This window comes from Pipistrellus hanaki (assembly GCF_964339955.1).
Source record: "Pipistrellus hanaki genome assembly, chromosome: 1".
NCBI lineage: Eukaryota > Metazoa > Chordata > Mammalia > Chiroptera > Vespertilionidae > Pipistrellus > Pipistrellus hanaki.
Window position 1 is genome coordinate 104790393 of NC_140503.1, and position 21797 is coordinate 104812189.

The 21797-nt window shown below is 38.9% G+C and overlaps 1 protein-coding gene across 13 annotated transcripts in view; it reads left to right on the plus strand.

Annotated features, from left to right (window-relative positions):
* Window positions 1-21797, plus strand: part of MYO9A (myosin IXA) — a 410239-nt gene that overhangs the window by 362991 nt on the left and 25451 nt on the right. For 9 of the 13 annotated variants that reach the window (XM_084897620.1, XM_084897629.1, XM_084897625.1 and 6 more), the window contains 6 exons: window positions 1847-2039; window positions 3402-3530; window positions 4974-5079; window positions 5791-5922; window positions 8328-8451; window positions 10002-10055. In XM_084897620.1, the coding sequence (XP_084753746.1) occupies window positions 1847-2039; window positions 3402-3530; window positions 4974-5079; window positions 5791-5922; window positions 8328-8451; window positions 10002-10055 (738 nt within the window). Of the gene's footprint in view, window positions 1-1846; window positions 2040-3401; window positions 3531-4973; window positions 5080-5790; window positions 5923-8327; window positions 8452-10001; window positions 10056-10229; window positions 10308-17961; window positions 18054-21797 lie in introns of those variants that run through there. The other 4 variants (XM_084897626.1, XM_084897631.1, XM_084897632.1 and 1 more) reach the window with 3 other exon arrangements.

Sequence of the window (21797 nt, forward strand, 5' to 3'; positions counted from 1 at the left end):
ATTGCACTCCCACAGCAGGAGTGCTGCTCAGGCAGAAGCTGGGTTCATGGCTAGCAAGCACAGAGGCAGTGGCAGGAGCCTCTCCCATCTCCACATGGATGTTAGGCAGGGCGCAGGCTTAAGCCATCAGTCAGACATCCCTGAGGGTTCCTGGACTGCAAGAGGGCGCAGGATGGGCTGAGGGACATCCCTTCCTCCTCGCCCCCCCCCCCCCCAAGTGTATGAATTTCATGCACTGGGCCTCTAGTATTTGTATAATGGAACACTATATATAGCAATGAAATTAAACTATTGGTACTCAGAAACATAAAGTTCAAAATTGATGAAACTAACTCACGATATGTATGCTCTACCATTTATATAATGTTCAAAAGCAGTTAAAACTATTGTGATACAAGTATAGATTTTGGTTATTTTTAAACAGTAAAACCCAATTGCTGAGAGTGCCTTGAGGGGAATTTTATATTGCTGGTTATATTCTATTTCTTGATTTGGTTCCTGGTAATAAGTGTCCATTTATTTTGTCAAAGTCTATATACTTAGGATCTGTACACATTTTTTTTAAATTCACAAGGAAATTAATTTAGAGGAGGAAATTATAAAAACATTTTTACAAAAAAAAACACACAACAGTTAAATTTTCAGTTGAAAATTATTAAAACATTTTTACAAAAAAAAAACACAACAGTTAAATTTTCAGTTGAAAATATTCAAATTAATTTTTCCTTGATTTCTTGAGTCTTCATTAACATTCCCAATGCCCTAGCTTTAGCCATATCATTTAAATAAATGAATTAAATGAGTGCATGTGTGTATTACAATAATAAGAAGTTTGGCCAATATTTATTTTGTTTTAATCACTGCAGCAAGCATTATTTTATTTATTTAACAATTCATTGAGCATTTGTCATTTACCAGGCACTGTGCTATGTATGTTTATCTGAAATTTAATCTTTACAGTAACCCTCTGAGATAGAAAAATGATATTCCTGTTACAACTATGAAATAACCTAATTTATATAGTGATTATATAACATTTTTACTTGTATCCTATAAATAGTTCAAGATTGAGTGTTTTTTCTATTCCACCTCAGACCTAGAAATATTTTTCAGAGATATTACCTTGTATAATTTTAAGACTGCTGGAATGCAGAGTATATGTAGATGAATGATGCATAAAAATACAATATAAAACTTTTATCTTTCCCTACTTAAAACTCTCTGGTGGCTTTCCCTAGCTATCTGGACAAGACCCAAATTCTGTAACTTAGTATTCAAAGTCCTTTATAATGTTAGCTTTTTCTCATTTTTAGTTCAGCCATATCAGATTAATATGTTTATTTGCCCAATTTTGTAGTTCTTTGCTTTCTGTGTCTAAAAGGTGCTTTTTTCTTGCTTTCTTCACTCATGTACTAGTAGTATTTGCTTTCCAAGAGATTAAGCATCAGGTCTTCTCAAGGTCATTAATTGTTACCCAGTCCAATCCTTCCTGATCTAGCTTGTTTCACTTCAATAGCTCCATAATACTGAATAAATCTGTTGTTTCTGTTCTACTTATCTCCTCATGCTTAAATTACTAGTCTTAGCATTAGTCTTAGAATAAGGACTATCTCTTATTTGATTTTGTTTCCCCATTATTTAACACATAAGTGACAAATGCATTAACATAAGACTCTAAGGAGAAGTTAGAATCAATTCAAGTAATATCTTAAATGTTAGACTGAGGAATGTTTGCATCTTTTATTCGATATATACTAATTAGCACTGAAGATTTTTGAGGATAATAAAGTAAACGTGTTTAAAGATGTTTGAACATATTTGGAAACAAAAATTATCTTCCATTTAGTATGATCCAGAACTATCATCCCGACAATTTGGGGTTGAACTGTCCCGTTTGACTAGTGAAGACCGAACTGTTCCTTTAGTGGTGGAAAAGCTCATAAACTACATTGAAATGCATGGACTGTACACAGAAGGTATTTACCGTAAGTCTGGTTCAACTAATAAAATCAAGGAGCTTCGACAAGGTCTAGACACAGGTAAGATGGCGCCCTCCAAATCAAGACCAAATGAAAAAATAGGTCATTTTGTGCTCTTAAAGTTTTTATTACATGTTGATCATTTTCTTGGGCCAAAAGAATGTAATCTTTTCTTTGATGCTTATTTTATCATTTCTTGGCTTTCTAAAGAGACTTTTTCACACACACACAAATGTTTTTATTGAATTGAGAGAGATATCAATGTGAGAGAGAAACATTGCTTAGTTGCTTCCCAGTACACACCTGGACCAGAAACTGAACCTGAAACCTGGGCTTGTGCCCTGACCAGAAATTTAACTGGCGACCTTTTCGTGCATGGGATATTGCTCAATCAAATAAGCCGCACAGACCAGGAGACTTTTGTTTTTATGTGGTCAATTCAGCAAACATATATTGATTCTGTCATTTATACAAGACATTATTAGATACTTTCAGACAAATCTCATTTAATCGTTTTAACAATTTTAAGATCATGATATCTGCAATTTGCAAAGAAAAATTTAGGTTCGAGGAAATTAAGCTGTTGATGATACAGGGCACTGAGCTATTAGCTGTTATATAAATCTTCACAACAATCCTATAAATTAGGTATTATTATCCATATTATAGGAAAAGAAACACAGGTTTAAAGACTCATCACCCTTCAATAGTCAAGCTGGAATTTGACCCCAAATCTTCAGACTTCATATTCTAAACTATTGCCTGTTAATCTCTATTTTTCTGATTCCAAGTATAGTTTGCAATGCATCTTCCTGCCTTCTTACATTGATGATATAGTTATTTAAACTGATAATTACTGGGTTGAACATGTAGCTGTGAACAGCTTTAGCTACAGCTCTGGAATGTATCCAGGGGTTTGACTTTGGTTTCATTCTCAACAGAGTAAAGGTATTTCCTTTACATTTCCTAAGCTCAATAATTATTCTCCTTTCATCTCTAAGAATGACTTAAAATCAACCTAACTTTTAGAAAATGTCGGCTGGGACTTTTTTCCACTTGCCATCCAAAGCATTGTTACTAAAAGTGTGGTTCAAGACAAATATAACAAGGTAAGTACAGAAGTTGAGAGTAAGAGTTTGGAAACTGTTAGAGCAATTTAACAGTACTTTGAAAACATGGTCTTTTATTTTACACATGGATCAGTCTATAACAGATTTGGAAAACAAACATAAACTGCTCATTTACTAACTATAGTTTGAAGCACTGTTCCAAAGCATGGGATTAGATTGTAGAAAATATAAATTAGTCAGCCTGATTAAGAACATAAAGACTTCTTTTGGTGATGATAGTTTCTGAAATGAATTATTTGAATCTTTTTGCATGTTTTGTATTTATTATCTAAAAACTTTTATCTATAAATAGATGCTGAGAGTGTAAACCTAGATGACTATAACATACATGTCATTGCAAGTGTATTCAAACAATGGCTTCGTGATTTGCCCAATCCACTCATGACCTTTGAGCTGTATGAAGAATTTCTTCGAGCTATGGGTAAGTACAGGCTTCCTGAGTTTGAGGGAAAGCCTACACTTGGGTAAGGAATGCCACCTTTGTTATAGATTATTTAGGCATCCTAGTGGTTTTACCATGAAGATCCAAAAGTATAAATATAAAACTGGCAGTAAATGTTGACTTTTTAAGAGTCAAGTTTTCTGAGTTAATTGTTTGTCACAAACAGATTGCAAGACTACGGTTACAAACAAATTAAAAGATTAAATCGGATATGTTACAGGCACCTCTCACAGACACCAGAGAGGTGTTATGGGACAGCCCATGAGTGGGAAGGAGAGGTCTGTTCCCTCATTGATTCCTGTCTTCTTGTATGAATGAATTCAAACAAGTGACTCCAGATAACTGCATTGCGTTAATGTTAATTTATTAAGAAAGTAAAGCATTAAAATTTATTAAAGAAATAAGGCAAGCAAATCTATCTGGCATGAAGCACGGATGGGCTCTCAACTACTCTGAAGAGTGAGTGTGGTATGGGAATGGGTTCTGCCTTATATACTTTTCTGTCTAAAATTTTTAAAATTCCTCTGCTACATATCTTAGTACAGGTTAACTCTAAAGGTCTCTCTCTCTCTCTCTCTCTTTCTCTTTCTCTCTCTGTTATGGCTTTCTCAGAATTTATGAGAAGCACCTGGCAATTCAGATACTGTTGGCTTTTCTATTTAAGCAGGGATGACATAAGACTGCACTTTTCCTTCCTCTTCTTTCTCCTCTCTGCCTCCCCCTCTTCCTTTCCCCCTCTCCTGCATTCTTTGGACAAACATTAACCATTTGCTCTCATGCATCCTTGATTGGGGGAATATAAAAGGACTAGCTATTTATAAGCTGACTGCAGGCTGCCAAACTGGCCTTGTTTAATTTTCTTATGTCAGTTTCCCTATTCCTCCCAGCATGGAATTTTCCTAGCTGTTTCTAAAACTATAGCAGGATATTAAGGGTTGGTTTATGATCATTTAAATTGTGGATCTAGGCAAGAACTCTGTGTAAAGCTGGCTGTCTATTTTATGCCAGGCCTAATACGTTATGGAATTTAGTTTTTCAGTGCTGATAGGTAGACTATGGATAAAGGCCTAGCAGTATTTAGTCTCTGAGGCATAATTTCTCAAAGTCCCATAAGACTTATTTAAAAATTATATGGCAGTTGATTAATTTTAATGGGGGATTAGTTGGCCACCAAAATGCCTGAAAAACGAGGGCATGTCTTTCTCCTTGTAATCAAGGATTACTGGAATATAGAATAAAACTCAGAAGATTGCTTAATGAAAATATAATTCAAGCAATGAGAGATAAGTGGTAACTGAGTGACAACTACCTCTCCTAAAACTCTAGAGCCATTCTCCTCTGCTACCTAGTATCTATTCAGGAAAAATATGCTGTTTATAAGAGGGAATATTCAATCTTATTTGCTGCTCTTACTGTTTTTAGGTCTTCAGGAGAGGAAAGAGATAATCCGTGGTGTATACTCTGTGATTGATCAGCTCTCCCGAACTCATCTTAATACACTGGAACGCCTCATCTTTCATCTTGTCAGGTATCTTGTTCAAGAAGCAAGGGATGTCTAACAGTTCCTTTTGGATTCTTTTAAATAAATGAAGAGCTCTTTTACTTGGAAAACTGATAGATCATTTTTTCCCTATATAAAGTCAATGCCTGAAAGAAATAATGAATAATTCCTTGGAGCAGAAATCCTCAGACTAGTTGGACAATCTGGCAGGTGCTTCTCTGCTCTATTTGAATCAAGTAACAACTTTAGCCTCAGAGTGGCACTGTGTAGCCTGACCTATTATTTAAATCCTGAACTAGAAAGTAAGTAAATTAGGAATGGACTGATCAAAGAGACTTCAGAAGTAGTTCTCTTCCTCTAAATGTAAATATAAGCAGTACTTTGGAAAGAAACCATCTTTCTTTTTAGATAAATAAGACTATCTAAAAATGCCTTGAAGTTTCTACTCTATATTCTTCAGACATGTTCTTCTAGTAATGGTAACCTGGAGCCATGGACCATAGATTTCTCTTGATAAGCTATCTGCTGACCTACATTGCTTCAAAGAAGGAACAGAGTAAAAGTGTGTTTTCCGGAGGCAAAGAAACAGTTTTCAGAAAAGCCTACAGTATCGCCCTTCAAATGTTATGAATGTCCTTCAGTACTATGTATTTTATAGCTACATCTTCTTTGTTATCTCTTTTGCCTACCTCCCTACTATTTTCTCTTTGTTTCACTTGGGGTCTTTTTTTTTTTTAGGATTGCTCTGCAGGAAAACACTAATCGAATGTCTGCTAATGCTTTAGCCATTGTGTTTGCACCCTGCATTCTACGCTGCCCTGATACCATTGACCCACTACAAAGCGTGCAGGACATCAGTAAAACTACCACGTAAGGCCAGTCACCATCACCTCTTCAGTGTAGTCACTTTATCCAGATATCAAACATAGTAAATTATTTTATAAGCTTAGATTATTTTTAAAATATTTCTGGCCCTAGCTGGTTTGCTTAGTGGATAGAACATTAGCCTGCGGACTGAAGGGTCCCAGGTTCAATTCCTATCAAGGGCACAGGCCTGGGTTGATCCCCACTGGCTTGATCCCCAGAAGGGGGCATGCAGGAAACAGCCAGTCAATGATTCTTTCTCATCATTGATGTTCCTATCTCTCCCTCGTTTTTCCTTTCTAAAATAAAACATATATATATTTTTTAAAAAGGTTTCTGGACACCTTGGGGTTTTTAATGCTAAAATTCTTTAAGAGTCTGTTCAAGTGAGCATCATTGTTTTGAGGATTCTATTTTTTAAATTTGGCTTTTCTTGTTCATTTGGATAGAGCATCATTCCAATATGCCAAAGTTGTGGATTCTATCCCCAGTAAGGAATACGTAATGAATCCTGTCTAATAAAGAGGGAATATGCTGCATGAATCAGTTTGGCTCAGTGGATAGAGCATCGGCCTGCAAACTGGGGGGTCCCAGGTTTGATTCTGGTCAAGGGCATGTGCCTTGGTTGTGGCACATCCCCAGTGGGAGGTGCAGAGGAGGTAGCTGATCGATGATTCTCTCTCAATGTTTCTAACTCTCTATCCTCTTCCTTCCTCTTTATAAAAAGTCAATAAAATATATTTTTAAAAAAGAGGGAATATGCTAATTGACTATCATGCCCTCACAAAGACGACAGCACCCTTAGCCCCCCAGCTGCCCAGGGCCGGCCCAAGGCACAAGCAAGCTTCAGATGGTGGCTGCCCAGCCACACCAGGGCTGGTCCGAAGCGCAAGCAAGCCTCAGTTAGTGGCTGCCCAGCTTTCCAGGCTGGCAAGGCTTGTGCTGCCAGCAGTGGCAGCAGCAGAGGTATGATGGGGGCATTGCCTTCCCCTGATCGACAGGTCGCCCCCCTCCTCTGAGGGCTCCTGGACTGTGAGAGGGGGCAGGCCAGACTGAAAGACCCTCCCCTGCCGTGCATGAATTTTCATACACTGGGCCTCTAGTACATAAATACTGTATTTTCTGGCGTATAAGACGACCCCCTAATTTTACAGTTAAAACATAGGTTTAGGCCTATATTCACTGTATAAGACTACCCCCCACTTCAAAGAAAAGACTTACTTTGCCTTCAAGATCTGCAAGTAATTTTTGTGCAATTTTGGTCTTTTGCCCCCGATTTTCGGTTCAAAAGTTATCTTATACGCCGGAAAATACGGTAAATGGAACACTTGATCTCTTTCTTTCTCTCAAATCAATAAAAGAAATAACAAAATGGTTGAAGCAAAGTGTCAACCTTTTTAAACTTTTTATTTTTTTATTTTTTAAATATTATTTTATTGATTTTTCACAGAGAGGAAAGGAGAGGGATAGAGAGCTAGAAACATCGATGAGAGAGATACATAGACCAGCTGCCTCCTGCACACCCCCCACCGGGGATGTGCCCGCAGCCAAGGTACATGCCCTTGAACGGAATCGAACCCGGGACCTTTCAGTCCGCAGACCGACGCTCTATCCACTGAGCCAAACCGGTTTTGGCAACCTTTTTAAACTTTTTTTTTAAAAAAAATGTATTTTATTGATTTTAGAGAGGAAGGGAGAAAGAGATAGAAACATCAATAATGAGAGATAATTATCCATCAGCCACCTCCTGTACTACCCCTACTAAGGTTTGAGCCTGCAACCCAGGCATGTGCCCCTGACCTAGAATCAAACTATGACCTCCTGGTTCACAGGTCGATGCTCAACCACTGAGCCACAGCAGCCTGACAAGTGTCAACCTTTTTTTAAAAATAAAATAAAATTTGGCTTTTATTAAGGAATGCTATGATTTCTAAATGTATTTTAAAATTCCAATTTTCCAAATTATATATACTTTATATCTTTTTGTAATCTAGTCTGGTCTTATGGCTCTGAATTCTTTTGCCCTTAGTATTCCTGTATTTTACCTTGGCCTTTTTCTTTGTGAGCCTCTGCTTTCCTTCAGGATTAGTGGCTCTTAACTTATATGCAAAAGGAGGTTTGAAAAAAATACTGGTGTTTGTGTCCTGTCCCTACAGTGTAGTCTGATTTAATTGTTTCAGGGTATGTCCTGGGCTTTGGACTTATAACCACTCCTCAGATGGGTACTGAAGTGCAACCAAAGTTCTGAGCCACCATTCTAAACCCTCTCTTAGCTCATAAAATAAGAGATGTTGATTTTTCTTTCTCTTCTGACCATCCACCACACTTAGCTGAAAGACAGTCTGTGGAAGTTATACTTTATTTGACTTACTTTAGCTCTTAACAGTTTTCTCTCTTTCCTCCCATTTCAGTTGTGTGGAGCTGATTGTTGTGGAACAAATGAATAAATATAAGGCTCGTCTCAAAGACATCAGTAGCTTGGAATTTGCTGAGAATAAAGCAAAGACCAGGTTGTCACTCATTCGTAGATCAATGGTAAGATTCACGATGTGAAATCACAGGGGAAAATGAGACCCTTCCTGGGATTTTAAGTGTGCATTAATGGTGGAAAGAGAGATTATTCTCTGAGTCTTTTTCACATGAAACAAGTAAAAAAAAAAAAAATTAATCAAATTTCACGGTACTTTACTTATTTATGGATAATAAAGAACATTATAAACTGAAGAACCAAAAGATAGATATAGAGACAGTAAAGCAACAAGCAGACTGTCAAATTACAGCGGGGAGTTTAGGGAGAACTGGGGGAGATAGGAGATCAACCGAAGGACTTATATACATGCATATAAGTACAACCAATGGACACAAAACTCTGGGAAGGGAGGGCTTGTATGGAAGTAGGGGGGGGCAATGGTATATGTACAAAGATAATTTAATTTAAATAAATAAATAAATAAATAAATAAAAATTTTTAAAAAGAGCAAAAAAAAAAAAATTTTTTTCCACGGTACTATGGATGCCTTAAGTAGGATTTTAAAAATCAGGTATTTGAATAAAATGTTGATGGTTTAATAATCTGCCCTATTTTCTTTTCCTGTTCTTTCTTTGAAAACTTAACCTATCTTAACTTTCTTCTCTACTTCCTTCCACCATCTACTTCCTTCCCCCAAACATATCATTTTTGTTGGTCCTGCCAATACTCCTGGGATGTAGAGAACTTAACCAACTGCAAAAATATGATTTATAAGTAATTAGAATTTCATCTATGAGTATACCATTATCAAATAAAGATTCTTCAAGGGTTTATTGTTGTGTTTTGAGAAAAGCCTTGCAAAAATGATATTTTATTTTCTCCATTTGGCCACCTTTCTGTTTACTATTTTCATTTGTAACCAATGACATATTTTTATAAATAATTCCAAGTTCTCATTGACCAATAATCAATAGGATCTGGATAACTGGAAAACTACTTTGAATTAAAGTTTAATTATTGCCCATTTTTTACCCTTCCCCTCAATTGTAAAACAAAATTGTAGTGATGAACACCCTCTCAGATACCCAGTAAATCTTTAAAGAGAAGCAGGCTTCCCCCATCATCATACTTATGTATTTCCAGTGGCACAGCAATACTTCCTCCATCTTCATGATTTATATTTAGATTAATATTAAAATAACTGTCTTCCTTCAATATTAAAACTGTCTGGCACAGAACAAGTACTCAACCAATGTCTATTGATTAGATTAGAAGTGTCTTTTCTAAAAACAAACATAAAGATAGACTTTTTTCCAACCAGTAAAGCCTATCACAGGATACTATCTAAATTTTTTCCTCAGAAAATGAGAAAAGAAACCCCATTTAAAAGTGAAACCCTTTCTGTAGTATGAATTTTTAGGAACTCAGTACTGAGAGGCTCAATTTAGCTCATCTGGGTAGGAAAGGAAGAGACCTTTTACTGAAAAGCTACTATTCAAAGCAGGTAGGCTAGTTGTGTTTTTTTGCTGATGCTGCAGAATAAGTCCACTAAAATGAGACAATGACATGTACATTCTAACCTTCTGCTTTCCTTTTCATGTCCTTCCTAATCCAGAAATCTGTACTAATTGCAGTTAGATTTATGAGCATTACCCGCAGTTCAGTCTCGGTATGTATAATATTGCAATGTGTCACAGCCACTTTACATTATTGTCTCTCATCCATCCAAGAGTTGTTCTGCTCTGTCTATAATTCATGCTTGTCCATCCTCAGTGTACAGCCCCAGTTAAGACCCACTTCCTAATCAGCCTTCACTTTATTTTCTCTTACTCTCTTTCTTTAGAACCTTCATTTTCCTTCCTCTGTAACATGTAGCTGAACAATCTCCATATACAATATACTAATTTTTCCTCTTTGTCCGATAAACCTTGTGGTTTCTTCTTTGGTTGGATCATTAAAAGGTGAATATTGAAAGCATTGAGTTACCAAATTAATTTCTGTTTTCTGAGCCTTGTTCTCAGCAGTCTCCTTCATTTATTACTTGAAATATCTATTGCTACTTCCAACATTCTCCATTATTAGTAATGCTAATTATATATAGTCCATTCATACCTGTGACCTCAGTGGTGTCTTCCCAGGTATAAAAGTATGGCTCTTATCCAATTAGTATTTTTTAGACTGAGCAGCAAATAGTATTGTGCAAATTGATGGCCTGGTTCTAGACTTAAATATCACGGTATAATAAAACTTACATCAGGATTTTATTAATTATAGAAATGGAGATTTGAGAACACCACTATATAGGGAAACTAATGTAACCAATTCTTTGAGGATTTCAACTTGCTGGCAAGTAAATACAAATCAGTTTTGCTTTTTATCTAGTAACTGTCTTCTAATTATAACTCTACCATGCCAAACTCTTTTCCTACTGAATATTAACTACCTTAACAATACCTTCTCACTATTCCATAGTACTCAAATGCTATAGTCTTATTTTAGTATTTAAGACGTAGTTCTTTTCATATTATAGCTTCAGTCACGGGCTTGATGAAGTACTCTTATCACTTTATCCAAGGACAAACTGATCTTAATCTGGGGTTGGAAACTTTAGGGGTAGATAAGTAGGGGTTTGTTTCTTTTATTTTTTATTTTTATTTTATTTATTTTTTTGGTCACACACTTCTGCCCTCTCTTTTTCTTGTGTTTTCTTCCTCTGGTGTTGAAGCTAGGAGGAGTGATGGGGAGGCAGAAGTCTGCATGATATCCCAGTGTTGAGGAAGTACCTCTCTTTCTTGGTTGTTCCACAGTAATTTCAAGCTCTTTGTCAACAGACTAAATGAAAATGAGTGATAGCTCAAGTTTACCCTGATAACAGTGGGCTTGATCCTATCCCATTTCCAGAGGCATTGATGCCATCCCATGCAAGATTTAGTCACATCTTCTAGCTAAACATGACTGATAGCATTCATACCTAGTGATTCTGATATGTATTTGTTTTGTAAGACTTTATCCTATCAAATCTACCTCTTATTGCATAATGGGAAAGAGGAGGTTACATTTTTTTATACTTCTTGGGAATCAACAACTCAGGGTGGACAATAGTTTTGCCTATCTCTCTACCACCACACTCTCTCTCCATTTCTCTTTTAACCTGTTCATATAACAGTAAATCTTGTGCTTATATAGATAACCAAATGGGATTAAATACCAGTGTGTCTTTCTTTTAGATGACCTCAAACTTAGATTCTTATTCTATGGATTCACATGCAACTGCTTTTTTCCCCAAAGAGGAAATGGAATATCCTCTTTTCATAAACTCTGTGTTTTCCTCCAAGTCCAATAAACCTCTTTTCGGCCTTTCTAGGTTCACACCGAGGGAAGGTGTTGTAATATTGACGATAGGGCTGGTTCAATAAATTGGTGCCTCTCAGTAAGCCCTAAGAGTACCAACTACTATTAGCTCCTTGAAGTTAGAAGAAGGGGTATTTAATTTGGACTTTATCCACAGTTTTGGAACAAGAGGAAAAAATCCCACTTAACGTCCTATTGCATATGCATTTAGCTGTAGAAAAGACTATAGGCTCAGTCTTAAGAATAAAACTGTATCTAGGACATATTTGATATTCAGTAAGCATCTATGGAAAATTGAATCTAGAAGAGATAGAAGTTAGTTTTAAGTTAGTTTTGGATATCCATTAAAAATAGACTGACTCGCCGAAACTGGTTTGGCTCACTGGTAGAGTGTCGGTCTGCGGACTGAAAGGTCCCACATTCGATTCCAGTCAAGGGCATGTACATTGGTTGTGGGCACATCCCCGGTAGGGGGTGTGCAAGAGGCAGCTGGTCGATGTTTCTCTCTCATCGACGTTTCTAGCTTTCTATCCCTTTCTCCTCCTCTCTGTAAAAAATCAATAAAATATATTTTTAAAAAAATAGACTGACTCTGCCAAAACTGGTTTGGCTCAGTGGATAGAGCGTCGGACTGCAGACTGAAAGGTCCCAGGTTCGATTCCGGTCAAGGGCATGTACCTTGGTTGCGGGCACATCCCCAGTGAGAGGTGTGCAAGAGGCAGCTGATCGATGATTCTCTCTCATTGATGTTTCTGACTCTCTTCTTCTCTGTAAAAAATCAATAAAATATATATTTTTTAAATAGACTGACTCTAATCAAAGTCACTAATGTTCATATATTCATAAATTTTTAAAAATTGCTACTTTAAATACAATAGTGGCTTTTCTGAAGTGTAAACTGGATTTTATAAGAAGTACGTTTTATTATTGACAATGTGAAAAGTCATTTGAGTTGGGTGTTGAAAGATGAGTAGTAATTTAACAAACGGAGAAAAGAAAGAGGAAGACAATTCCAGAGGCAAGGAAGCATGAAGCAGCAATCTATGAATAATAACTACTTTGTTTAGCTAGAGCAGGTGTGGAAGTGACAGAAGAATTAGGAAAGGTGGATTAGAACCATGTGTGCAACATTAAGAATTTAGAATTTTCTACTTTGAAGCATTTTGAAGCTATAGAAAGATTTTTAAGTAGGAATATCACCATCAATGTGCCTTTTAGGTAATCTGAAGAATAATGATTAGAGATGGGCAAAACTAAGAGTCATATATCAGTTAAAAGGCTCTTCCCTTGTAAATAACCATATTTTCCATTACTAAAATGGATTGTACCCTCATAATTTCATTTTGAAATGATTTTGAAAATATAGATTACCCTTGAACAACATGGGTTTGAACTGCATGGGGCAAGGCAACTTATACATTGTTGTTGTTATTTTCAATAAATACCCAGTCAGCCCTCCATATCACCAGGTTGGGAATCCGAGGATGTGGAGGATTGATTACATGCATTGTTCTATGCCATTTTATTTAGATAAGGTACTTGAACATCCATTGATTTGGGGCAGGAGATCCATGAACCTGTCAACAATCAATTGAAAAGTGGCAGCTCTAAGGAACCTTAAAGGAAAGTAAAGAGCTATTATATTCTAAGTGTGGACTTTGACTTACTTGACTCTAGCAAAAGGTCCTACCATCCTATATAATAAAAGGCTAATATGCAAATTGTCCCTACGGGTGGGAGTTTGACCCACTGGAAGTTAGACATGCACTGACTACCAGGGGGTGGCGTGGAACATGATGGGCATTGGCAATGTGGAGCTGGCAGCTGGTGGAAGCAGAGGCGCTACTGGCCCTGATGGGGCCCAATGAGAGCAGGACTGTGGCAGGATGGTGGAACAGGTGAGCAGGCGGCTCCAAGCCAAGGAGGGTGCAAAGGGAGGCCCTGTCTGGCAGCCAGGGAAAGGGAGGCCCCAACTGACAGTGGTGGTAGGCATCTGGGAGAAGGGAGGCCCTGGCCACTAGAGACCCTACCCATGTACGAATTTCATGCACTGGGCCTCTAGTCTATATATATATATATATGTATGTGTGTATGTATGTATATATATATATATATATATATATATATATATATATATATATATATATAAGCCTAAGTGACCGCTTGATCACTTAACTGGTAGTTATGATGCACACTGACTACAAGGAGTCAGATGCTCAAAGCAGGAGCTTCCCCCTGGTGGTCAGTTCACTCCCACAATGGAATGTCGCTCAGCTCACCAATGGTTGCCAGATGCCAGGCTCATGGCTGGCGAGTACAGCTGCAGTGGCGTGAGCCTCTCCCACAGATACTCCCCCTATGCACCCTTCCTCCATCTGGTCTGGGATTGGGACTGGCATCAGAACTGACTGGGCATGAGCTTCTTGGTCATGGATATACTGGTATTGCCCTAGGACGGGCAAATACAGACTGCAGTGGAGCAGCAGCAAGCCAACCAAGCAACGGTGGCGGCAGGTGCAGTAGGGCTGGGATGAGCGGGAGTGGCATGGCACCCGGCCCAGGCTCCTCCCTGGCCACCTGCAGCTTTGAGCACTACTACATCCCTTGAGGGATGTTGGACTGCGGTTTTGGCTGATCCACACAGGCCAGGCCGAGGGACCCCACCAGTGTACAAATCTGTGCAGCGGGCCTCTAGTTTTCTTATATTAATGCATGGTGTTTAAGTCTGTTAGTCATATTCAGGTGACTTGACATAATGAGGATTAGATTCAGAGAATGAGGATTTTCTTTGAATGTAGAGGCATTCTTACTGTTATTGGTACTGATCAACCAGTATTTTAAAAAAGATGTAATTGTCCTAGCTGGTTTGGCTCAGTGGATAGAGTGTTGGCCTGCAGACTATAGGGTCCCGGGTTTGATTCCAATCAGGGGCATGTACCTTGGTTGCAGGCTCTTTCCCCGCCCGGGTCCTGGTCGAGCTTGTGCAGTAGGCAACCAGTCGATGTGTTTCTCTTAAATCAATGTTTCTCTGTCTTTTTCTCTCTCTTCCACTTTCCCTAAAAATCGGTGGGAAAACAGCTTCTGGTGAGGATTAACAACAAAAAAACAAACAAAAGATATAATCTACTAGAAGCCCAATGCACGAAGATCCCCTGGCTTCCGGCACCACCTTCACTCTGGCCAGAGCCTCCTTTCCACCTTTCTACACTGCTCAGAGGCTCGGTGCAGCTGGGGGTGGTACACAATTCCTGCATTGTCACCATGGCAATGACGCAAGCATCCTGCCCCCTGCTGCTCAGCACTTGTATATGCAAATTAACCCGCCATCTTTGTTGGTTAATTTGTATACTCACTCCTGATTGGCTGGTGGGCATAGCGTAGGTAAGGTCCATTTACATGTTAATCTTTTATTAGGTAGACTAGGTCCTGGTGCACAAAATTCTTGCTTAGGGGCGTTGTTCCTCAGCTCAGCTTGCACCCAAAGGTGTGGCCCTTGCTGAGGTAAGGAGCCTTGGTAAGGAGCTTTTTTTTTCTTTTCAGTGTCTCCTTGAGTGGAGGCCAGGGCTGGCTGGAAGCAGGTATCAGGGATTTATTTATCTTCTATAATTGAAACTTTGTAGCCTTGAGCAGAGGCCAGCACCGGCTAGAAGCAGGTATCTGGGGTATATGTATCTTATATCATTAAAACGTTGTAGCCTTGAGCAGAAACCAGGGCCAGCCAGGGCGGGCAGGAAGCTTAGCTTCCTCCATTGCTGCGGGAAACCCAAGACTCCTGCTCATTCCAGCTTCATGGCAGCCGCCATCTTTGTTGGCTTAATTTTGCATACTAGCTCCTGATTGGGTGTAGCAAAGTGAGGGTTAATTTGCATGTTTCTCTTTTATTAATGTAGATACTTATAATAGGGTAATATGCAGATTGGTCGGGATGCCATCACAGTAACGACTGATCAGGAGGCTCTGCGCACAGCAGATGTGGGTGGGCAGGAACTTGCAGAGTTGGGGATGAGGGCAGGGGACGCAGGGCCAGGTGGAGGACAACCTATATTCCCTACATGGTGGTGGTGGCTGTGAGCAGCGCCAAGCAGAGCCTGCAGGCTGAGCTGAAGCAATGCCTGCAGGCCATCAGTGCTGAGGAGTGTCTGTGCCAGTCCCACCTTCTGGACCAGAAGGTGCACAATCACAGGGAAAGTCAAGGTGGTGGGCCAGATTGATGTCTTCCTGGCCGTGCTATATGGGTTTGCAGATCTGCTCAGGTGCAAGCCTCTGGTGCACACATCCTTGCTCCCCTCGCTTGCAAACCGTCTACCCCGGTGTGCCTGGTCCCCCACATGACATGTGCATGTCCCCTCCAGCATGCTCACGTCCTTTGAAGCATGGCTGGGTTCTCAGGGTGAGTGGCTGTGAGATAACAGTGAAAGGGTGGAGTGATGATGCCCTGTTCCCTCGGAAGTCAGTGCGGCGACAAGCTTGCCTCCATGGGGCTAATGCAGGTGCTAAGGCAGAAGCAGGTGCAGATAGGCACACCTGGTGGGCATGGGGCAGCCCTTGCTGAGGTGCCTTTGGTCAGCATTCGAGGTTGGGAACCCAGAGGAGGTGAGGAGGTCCGTCCTCTCAGTAAAACAGTGGGATAGTCAGGGTGCTGCAGAGAAGGAATGTGCACTTTGAGTGCCCTGACTGGGCCTCGCTCACTCGGGGCCTAGCACACTCCTGCCGGGCAGTGGATGACAGGGTGTGCTTTTCCAAGTTAATGAGAGAAAACATTGATTCTCCCACTGCCCGCGAAGATGAAGGAGGAGTGGGGAGACATGCGGGGAGTGAGTAGGCTTACCTGTGTGGGATTCCAAATCTGCCATTGGTTCCTTTCACTGCTGACTAGAGATATACAGGGTGCCCCCCCCCCCCCCCCCCCACATTATGTATACACACTTTGAATACCTGCCAATTCCAATGGGTTTAAGCATGAAAAGAAAGAAACAACAATGGAGCTGTCATCTGTTAAAAGTGTGGGCCTAAACCAGCAGTCAGACATCCCCCGAGTGGTCCTGGATTGAAGAGGGTGCAGGCCAGGCTGAGGGACCTCACTCCCCCATGCATGATTTTATCCCCCAGGCTTCTAATAGACATATAACATTTTTTATTGTAGGTGTACAACATGATTATTTGATAAACGTATATATTGCAAAATGATTATTACAATAAATTTAGTTAACATCCATTACTTCACATAGTTATAGTCTTTATCCGTGTGATGAGAACTGGTAGTGTTATCTTTGATAACACTGTAGTCAGAATATTTCCTACTCTGTTTCTTCCTAACTCCCTTCCAGAGATCATTATGGTGAGCACAAGGCATTACTTGAAGATATGCATGCAGCAGTCATGTAAGAGCCAGTGCTGAAGAGGATTAGGCATAGGATCTCTTGAGGGTAATAGGCAAAAGAAGAACAATATTTGGGTTCTTTTTCTGAAAAAGAAGCACCTCTTTCGAAGCCTTATAATCTTCTCTCAGATGGGGACAAACAGGAAGATAAATTATATAGGGAATTCTTACAGAAAAGAGAGGAAGAACTACAGTAATACATGGCAAAGGAACTTGACTTTTTCAGTAAGCCTGCTAATTAGGTTTGGGAGAATAAAAAGCAGAAGATAGAAAGAGACAATAATTTAAGATTTAATGTGGTGTTGAGATGCTAGGATTATATGTGAGAGAAGAGAAAGCGAAGAGTTCACAAATGGTAGAGTGATCCAAGGAAGTTATGTGTTTAGAGAACAAAAAGTACAGAATACTAAACAAAAATAAATTACGATGGTTCCCTATGTGATTTTTACTATTAGAAGGAGATAACCCCAACCCCTCAGCGGAGATAATCCCTTCTCACCCTCAGCCCTGGCTTGTGTGAGTTGGTCTTAGTCCCTCTCGCAACCATGCTCTTCCTACTGGTGTGGAGGTGGTTTGTGCCTTGTTGAAAAAGTCTCCTCTTCAGTTAGTCTTCAATTGGTAATACAGAGTGAATGTTCCCAAATTTAGTTTTATTTCCAGTTTGATTCTGGGAGGCAGTGCAAGAAAAATCCCACTGACTCCATTGCCATACTAGCTCCTTTTCACATAACATACTTACTATTTTGTGTGTGTGTGTGTGTGTGTGTGTGTGTGTGTGTGTTTTTAAATATATCTTATTGTTTTGTGTGGGGTTTTTAAAATATATTTTATTGATTTTTTACAGAGAGGAAGAGAGGGATAGTCAGAAACATCGATGAGAGTCATCAATCAGCTGCCTATTGCACATCCCCCACTGGGGATGTGCCCGCAACCAAGATACATGCCCTTAACCGGAATCGAACCTGGGACCTTTCAGTCCGCAGGCCGAAGCTCTGTCCACTGAGCCAAACTGGTTTCAGCTCTTATTGTTTTTTTACAGAGAGGAAGGGAGAGGGATAGAGAGTCAGAAACATCAATAAGAGAGAAACATCCATCAGCTGCCTCCAGCAAACCTCCCACTGGGGATGTGCCCGCAACCAATGTACTTGCCATTGACCGGAATCAGTCCATAGGCTGATGTTCTATCCATTGAGCCACACCTGTTAGAACCATACTTACTGTTTTTATTTTTATTTTTTCATTTTTTTATTAAGGTATTATATGTGTACATATCTTACCATTGCCCCCTCCCCTCCATTCCCATTTATCCCTCCCTCCCCAGAGTTTTTTGTCCATTGGTTATGCTTATATACATGTATACAAGTCCTTCTGTTGATCTCTTATCTCCCCCATATCTATCTCCCTACCCTCCCTGCTATAATTCATTGGTGTGTTTGTTGCTTTACTGTCTCTGTATCTATCTTTTTGCTCATCAGTTTATAATGTTCTTTATTATTCATAAATAAGTGATATCATGTTGTGTTTTTCTTTCATTGAGTGGCTAATTTAACTCAGCATAATGTTCTCCAATTCCATCCAGGTCGTTGCAAAGTATAAGAATTCCTTCTTTTTTATGGCAGCATATTATTCCATTGTGTAGATCACATGTGTCAAACACAAGGCCCGCGGGCCAAATCCAGCCCGCCAGGCCTTGCAATGTGGCCCGCACCGCGCTGTCATCACTGCACTCCGCTGTCAGTTTATGACATTGTCAGTTTATGACTGTTCAGTAAACCATTCGGCCCGCGATTTAGGCTGGATTTTAGATTTTGGCCCCTTCTCTGATTGAGTTCGACACCCCTAGTGTAGATGTACCATGGGGTCCATTTGATCCAATCATCTGCTGATGGACACCTAGGCTATTTCCAAATCCTGGCTATTGTAAATTATGCTGTTATGAACATAGGGGTGCATATATCCTTTTTGATTGGTGTTTCTAGTTTCTTAGGATATATTCATAGGAGTGGGATTACTGGGTCAAATGGGAGTTCCATTTCCATTTTTTTGAGGAAACTCCATACTGTTCTCCACAGTGGTTGCACCAGTCTGCATTCCCACTAGCAGTGCACGAGGGTTCCTTTTTCATCGCAACCTCGCCAACAGTTGTCATTTGTTCATTTGTTGATGTTAGCCATTCTGACAGGTGTGAGATGGTACCGCATTGTTGTTTTGATTTGCATCTATTGGATAATTAGTGACTTTGAGCATGTTTTCATGTGCCTCTTAGCCTTCCTTCTACCTTCTTTTGAAAATATTCTATTTAGTCCATTGCCCATTTTTAATTGGATCATTCATCTTCTTTTTATTTAGTTGTATAAGCTGTCTGTAGATTTTGGAGATTAAGCCTTTATCAGTAATAACATTTGCAAATATGTTTTCCCATACAGTTGGCTTTCTTGTTTTGTTGATGGTTTCTTTTGCTGATTTAGTCCCATTTGTTTATTTTCTCTGTAGCTTCCATTGCCCTAGGGGCAGTATCAGTGAAGAAGTTCTTTTGGCATATATCAGAGATTTTGCTACCTGTGGATGCCTTTAGTATTTTTATGGTTTCCCATCTTAAGTTTAAGTCCTTTATCCATTTTGAGTTTATTTTTGTGTATGGTGTAAGTTGGTGATCTAGTTTCATTTTTTTTTTTTTTTGCATGTATCTGTCCAATTTTCCCAACACCATTGATTGAAGAGACTATCTTGACTCCATTGTATGTTCATGCCTCCTTTGTCAAATATTAATTGAGTATAGAGGTTTGGGTCGATATCTGGATTCTCTATTCTGTTCCATTGATCTATATGTCTGTTCTTGTGCCAGTACCAGGCTGTTTTGAGAACAGTAGCTTTGTAATACATCTTGAAATCTGGTATTGAGATACCTCCTACTTTATTCTTCTTTCTCAGGATTGCTGTGGCTTTTGGGGTCTTTTTTTGTTTTGTTTTGTTTCAGATGAATTTTTTGGAGAGTTCTTTCTAGGTTTGTGAAGTATGCTGTTGGTATTTTAATGGGGAGTACATTGAACCTATAAATTGCTTTGGCAAGTATGGACATTTTGATGATGTTGATTCTACTAATCCATGAACATGGTATGTTTTTCCATCTGTTTACATCTTCCTCTATCTCTTCTTTTTAGTGTTGTGTAGTTTTCCATATATAGGTCTTTTACCTCTTTAGTTAAATTTATTCCTAGGTATCTTAGTTTTTTTGGTGCGATGGTAAATAGGATTGCTTTTTTAGTCTCTCTTTCTGTAAGTTCACTATTGGTGTACAGAAATGCCATAGATTTCTTGGCATTAATTTTGTATCCTGCTACATTGCCAAATTAATTTATCAAGTCTATTAGTTTTTTGATGGAGTCTTTTGGTTTTTTTATGTACAATATCATGTCATCTGAAAATAAGGACAATTTTACTTCTTTTCCAATTTGGATACCTTTTATTTATTCTTCTTGTCTAATTACAATGGCTAGTACTTCCAGTACTATGTCAAACAGTGAGAGTGGGCACCCCTGTTTTGTTCCTGTTCTTAGGGGAAATGGTTTTAGTTTCTGCCCATTGAGTATGATGTTTGCTATGGGTTTATAATATATAGCTTTTATTATGTTGAGGTATGATCCTTGTACTCCCACCATGTTGAGAGTTTTTATCACGGAAGGGTGTTGGATTTTGTCAAATACTTTTTCTGCATCAATTGATATGACTATATGATTTTTATCTCTCAATTTGTTTATATGATGTATCACATTTATTGATTTGCAGATATTATACCATCCTTGCATTCCCAGAATAAATCCTACTTGGTCATGGTGTATGATCTTTCTGATGTGCTGCTGGAGCCTGTTTGCTAGAATTTGGTTGGGGATTTTTGCATCTATGTTCATGAGGGATATTGGCCTGTAATTCTTTTTTATTGTGTTGTCTTTATCTGGTTTTGGTATTAGGGTGATTCTGGCTTCATAAAAGGAGCTTGGAAGTGTTCCTTCCTCTTGAATTTTTTGGAATAGTCTGAGGAGGATAGGTTTTAGTTCTTCCTTGAATGTTTGGTAAAACTCTCCTGTGAATCTGTCTGGCCCCGGGCTTTTGTTTGTTGGAAGCTTTTTGTTGACTGCTTCAATTTCATCAAAAGTTGCTGGCCTATTGAGATTTTTAGATTCTTCTTGATTAAATTTTGGAAGGTTATATTTTTCTAGGAATATGTCCATTTCCTCCAGGTTGTCCAGTTTGTTGAAATAGAGTTGTTCGTAGTATTTTGTAACAATCCTTTGTATTTCATCAGTGTTTTTTGTTGTTTCACCTCTTTTGTTTCTGATTTTGTTTATTTGGGTCCTCTCTTTTTGTTTCTTGGTTAGCCTGACTAGAGGTTCATCAATCTTGTTTATCCTTTCAAAGAAACAGCTCTTTGTTTTGTTGATCTTTTGAATTCTTTCTTTGGTCTCTATGTCATTCATTTCTGCTCTGATCTTTATTATTTCCTTCCTTCTGCTTACACTGGGCTTTTCTTGTTGCTCTTTTTCTAACTCTTTGAGTTGTAGAGTTAGATAATTTATTACCATTTTTTCTTTCTTTTTTTTCTTTTTTTGCAATAGGCTTGTAGAGATATGAATTTCCCTTTCAAGGCTGCTTTTGCTGTGTCCCATAGATTTTGGATTGTTG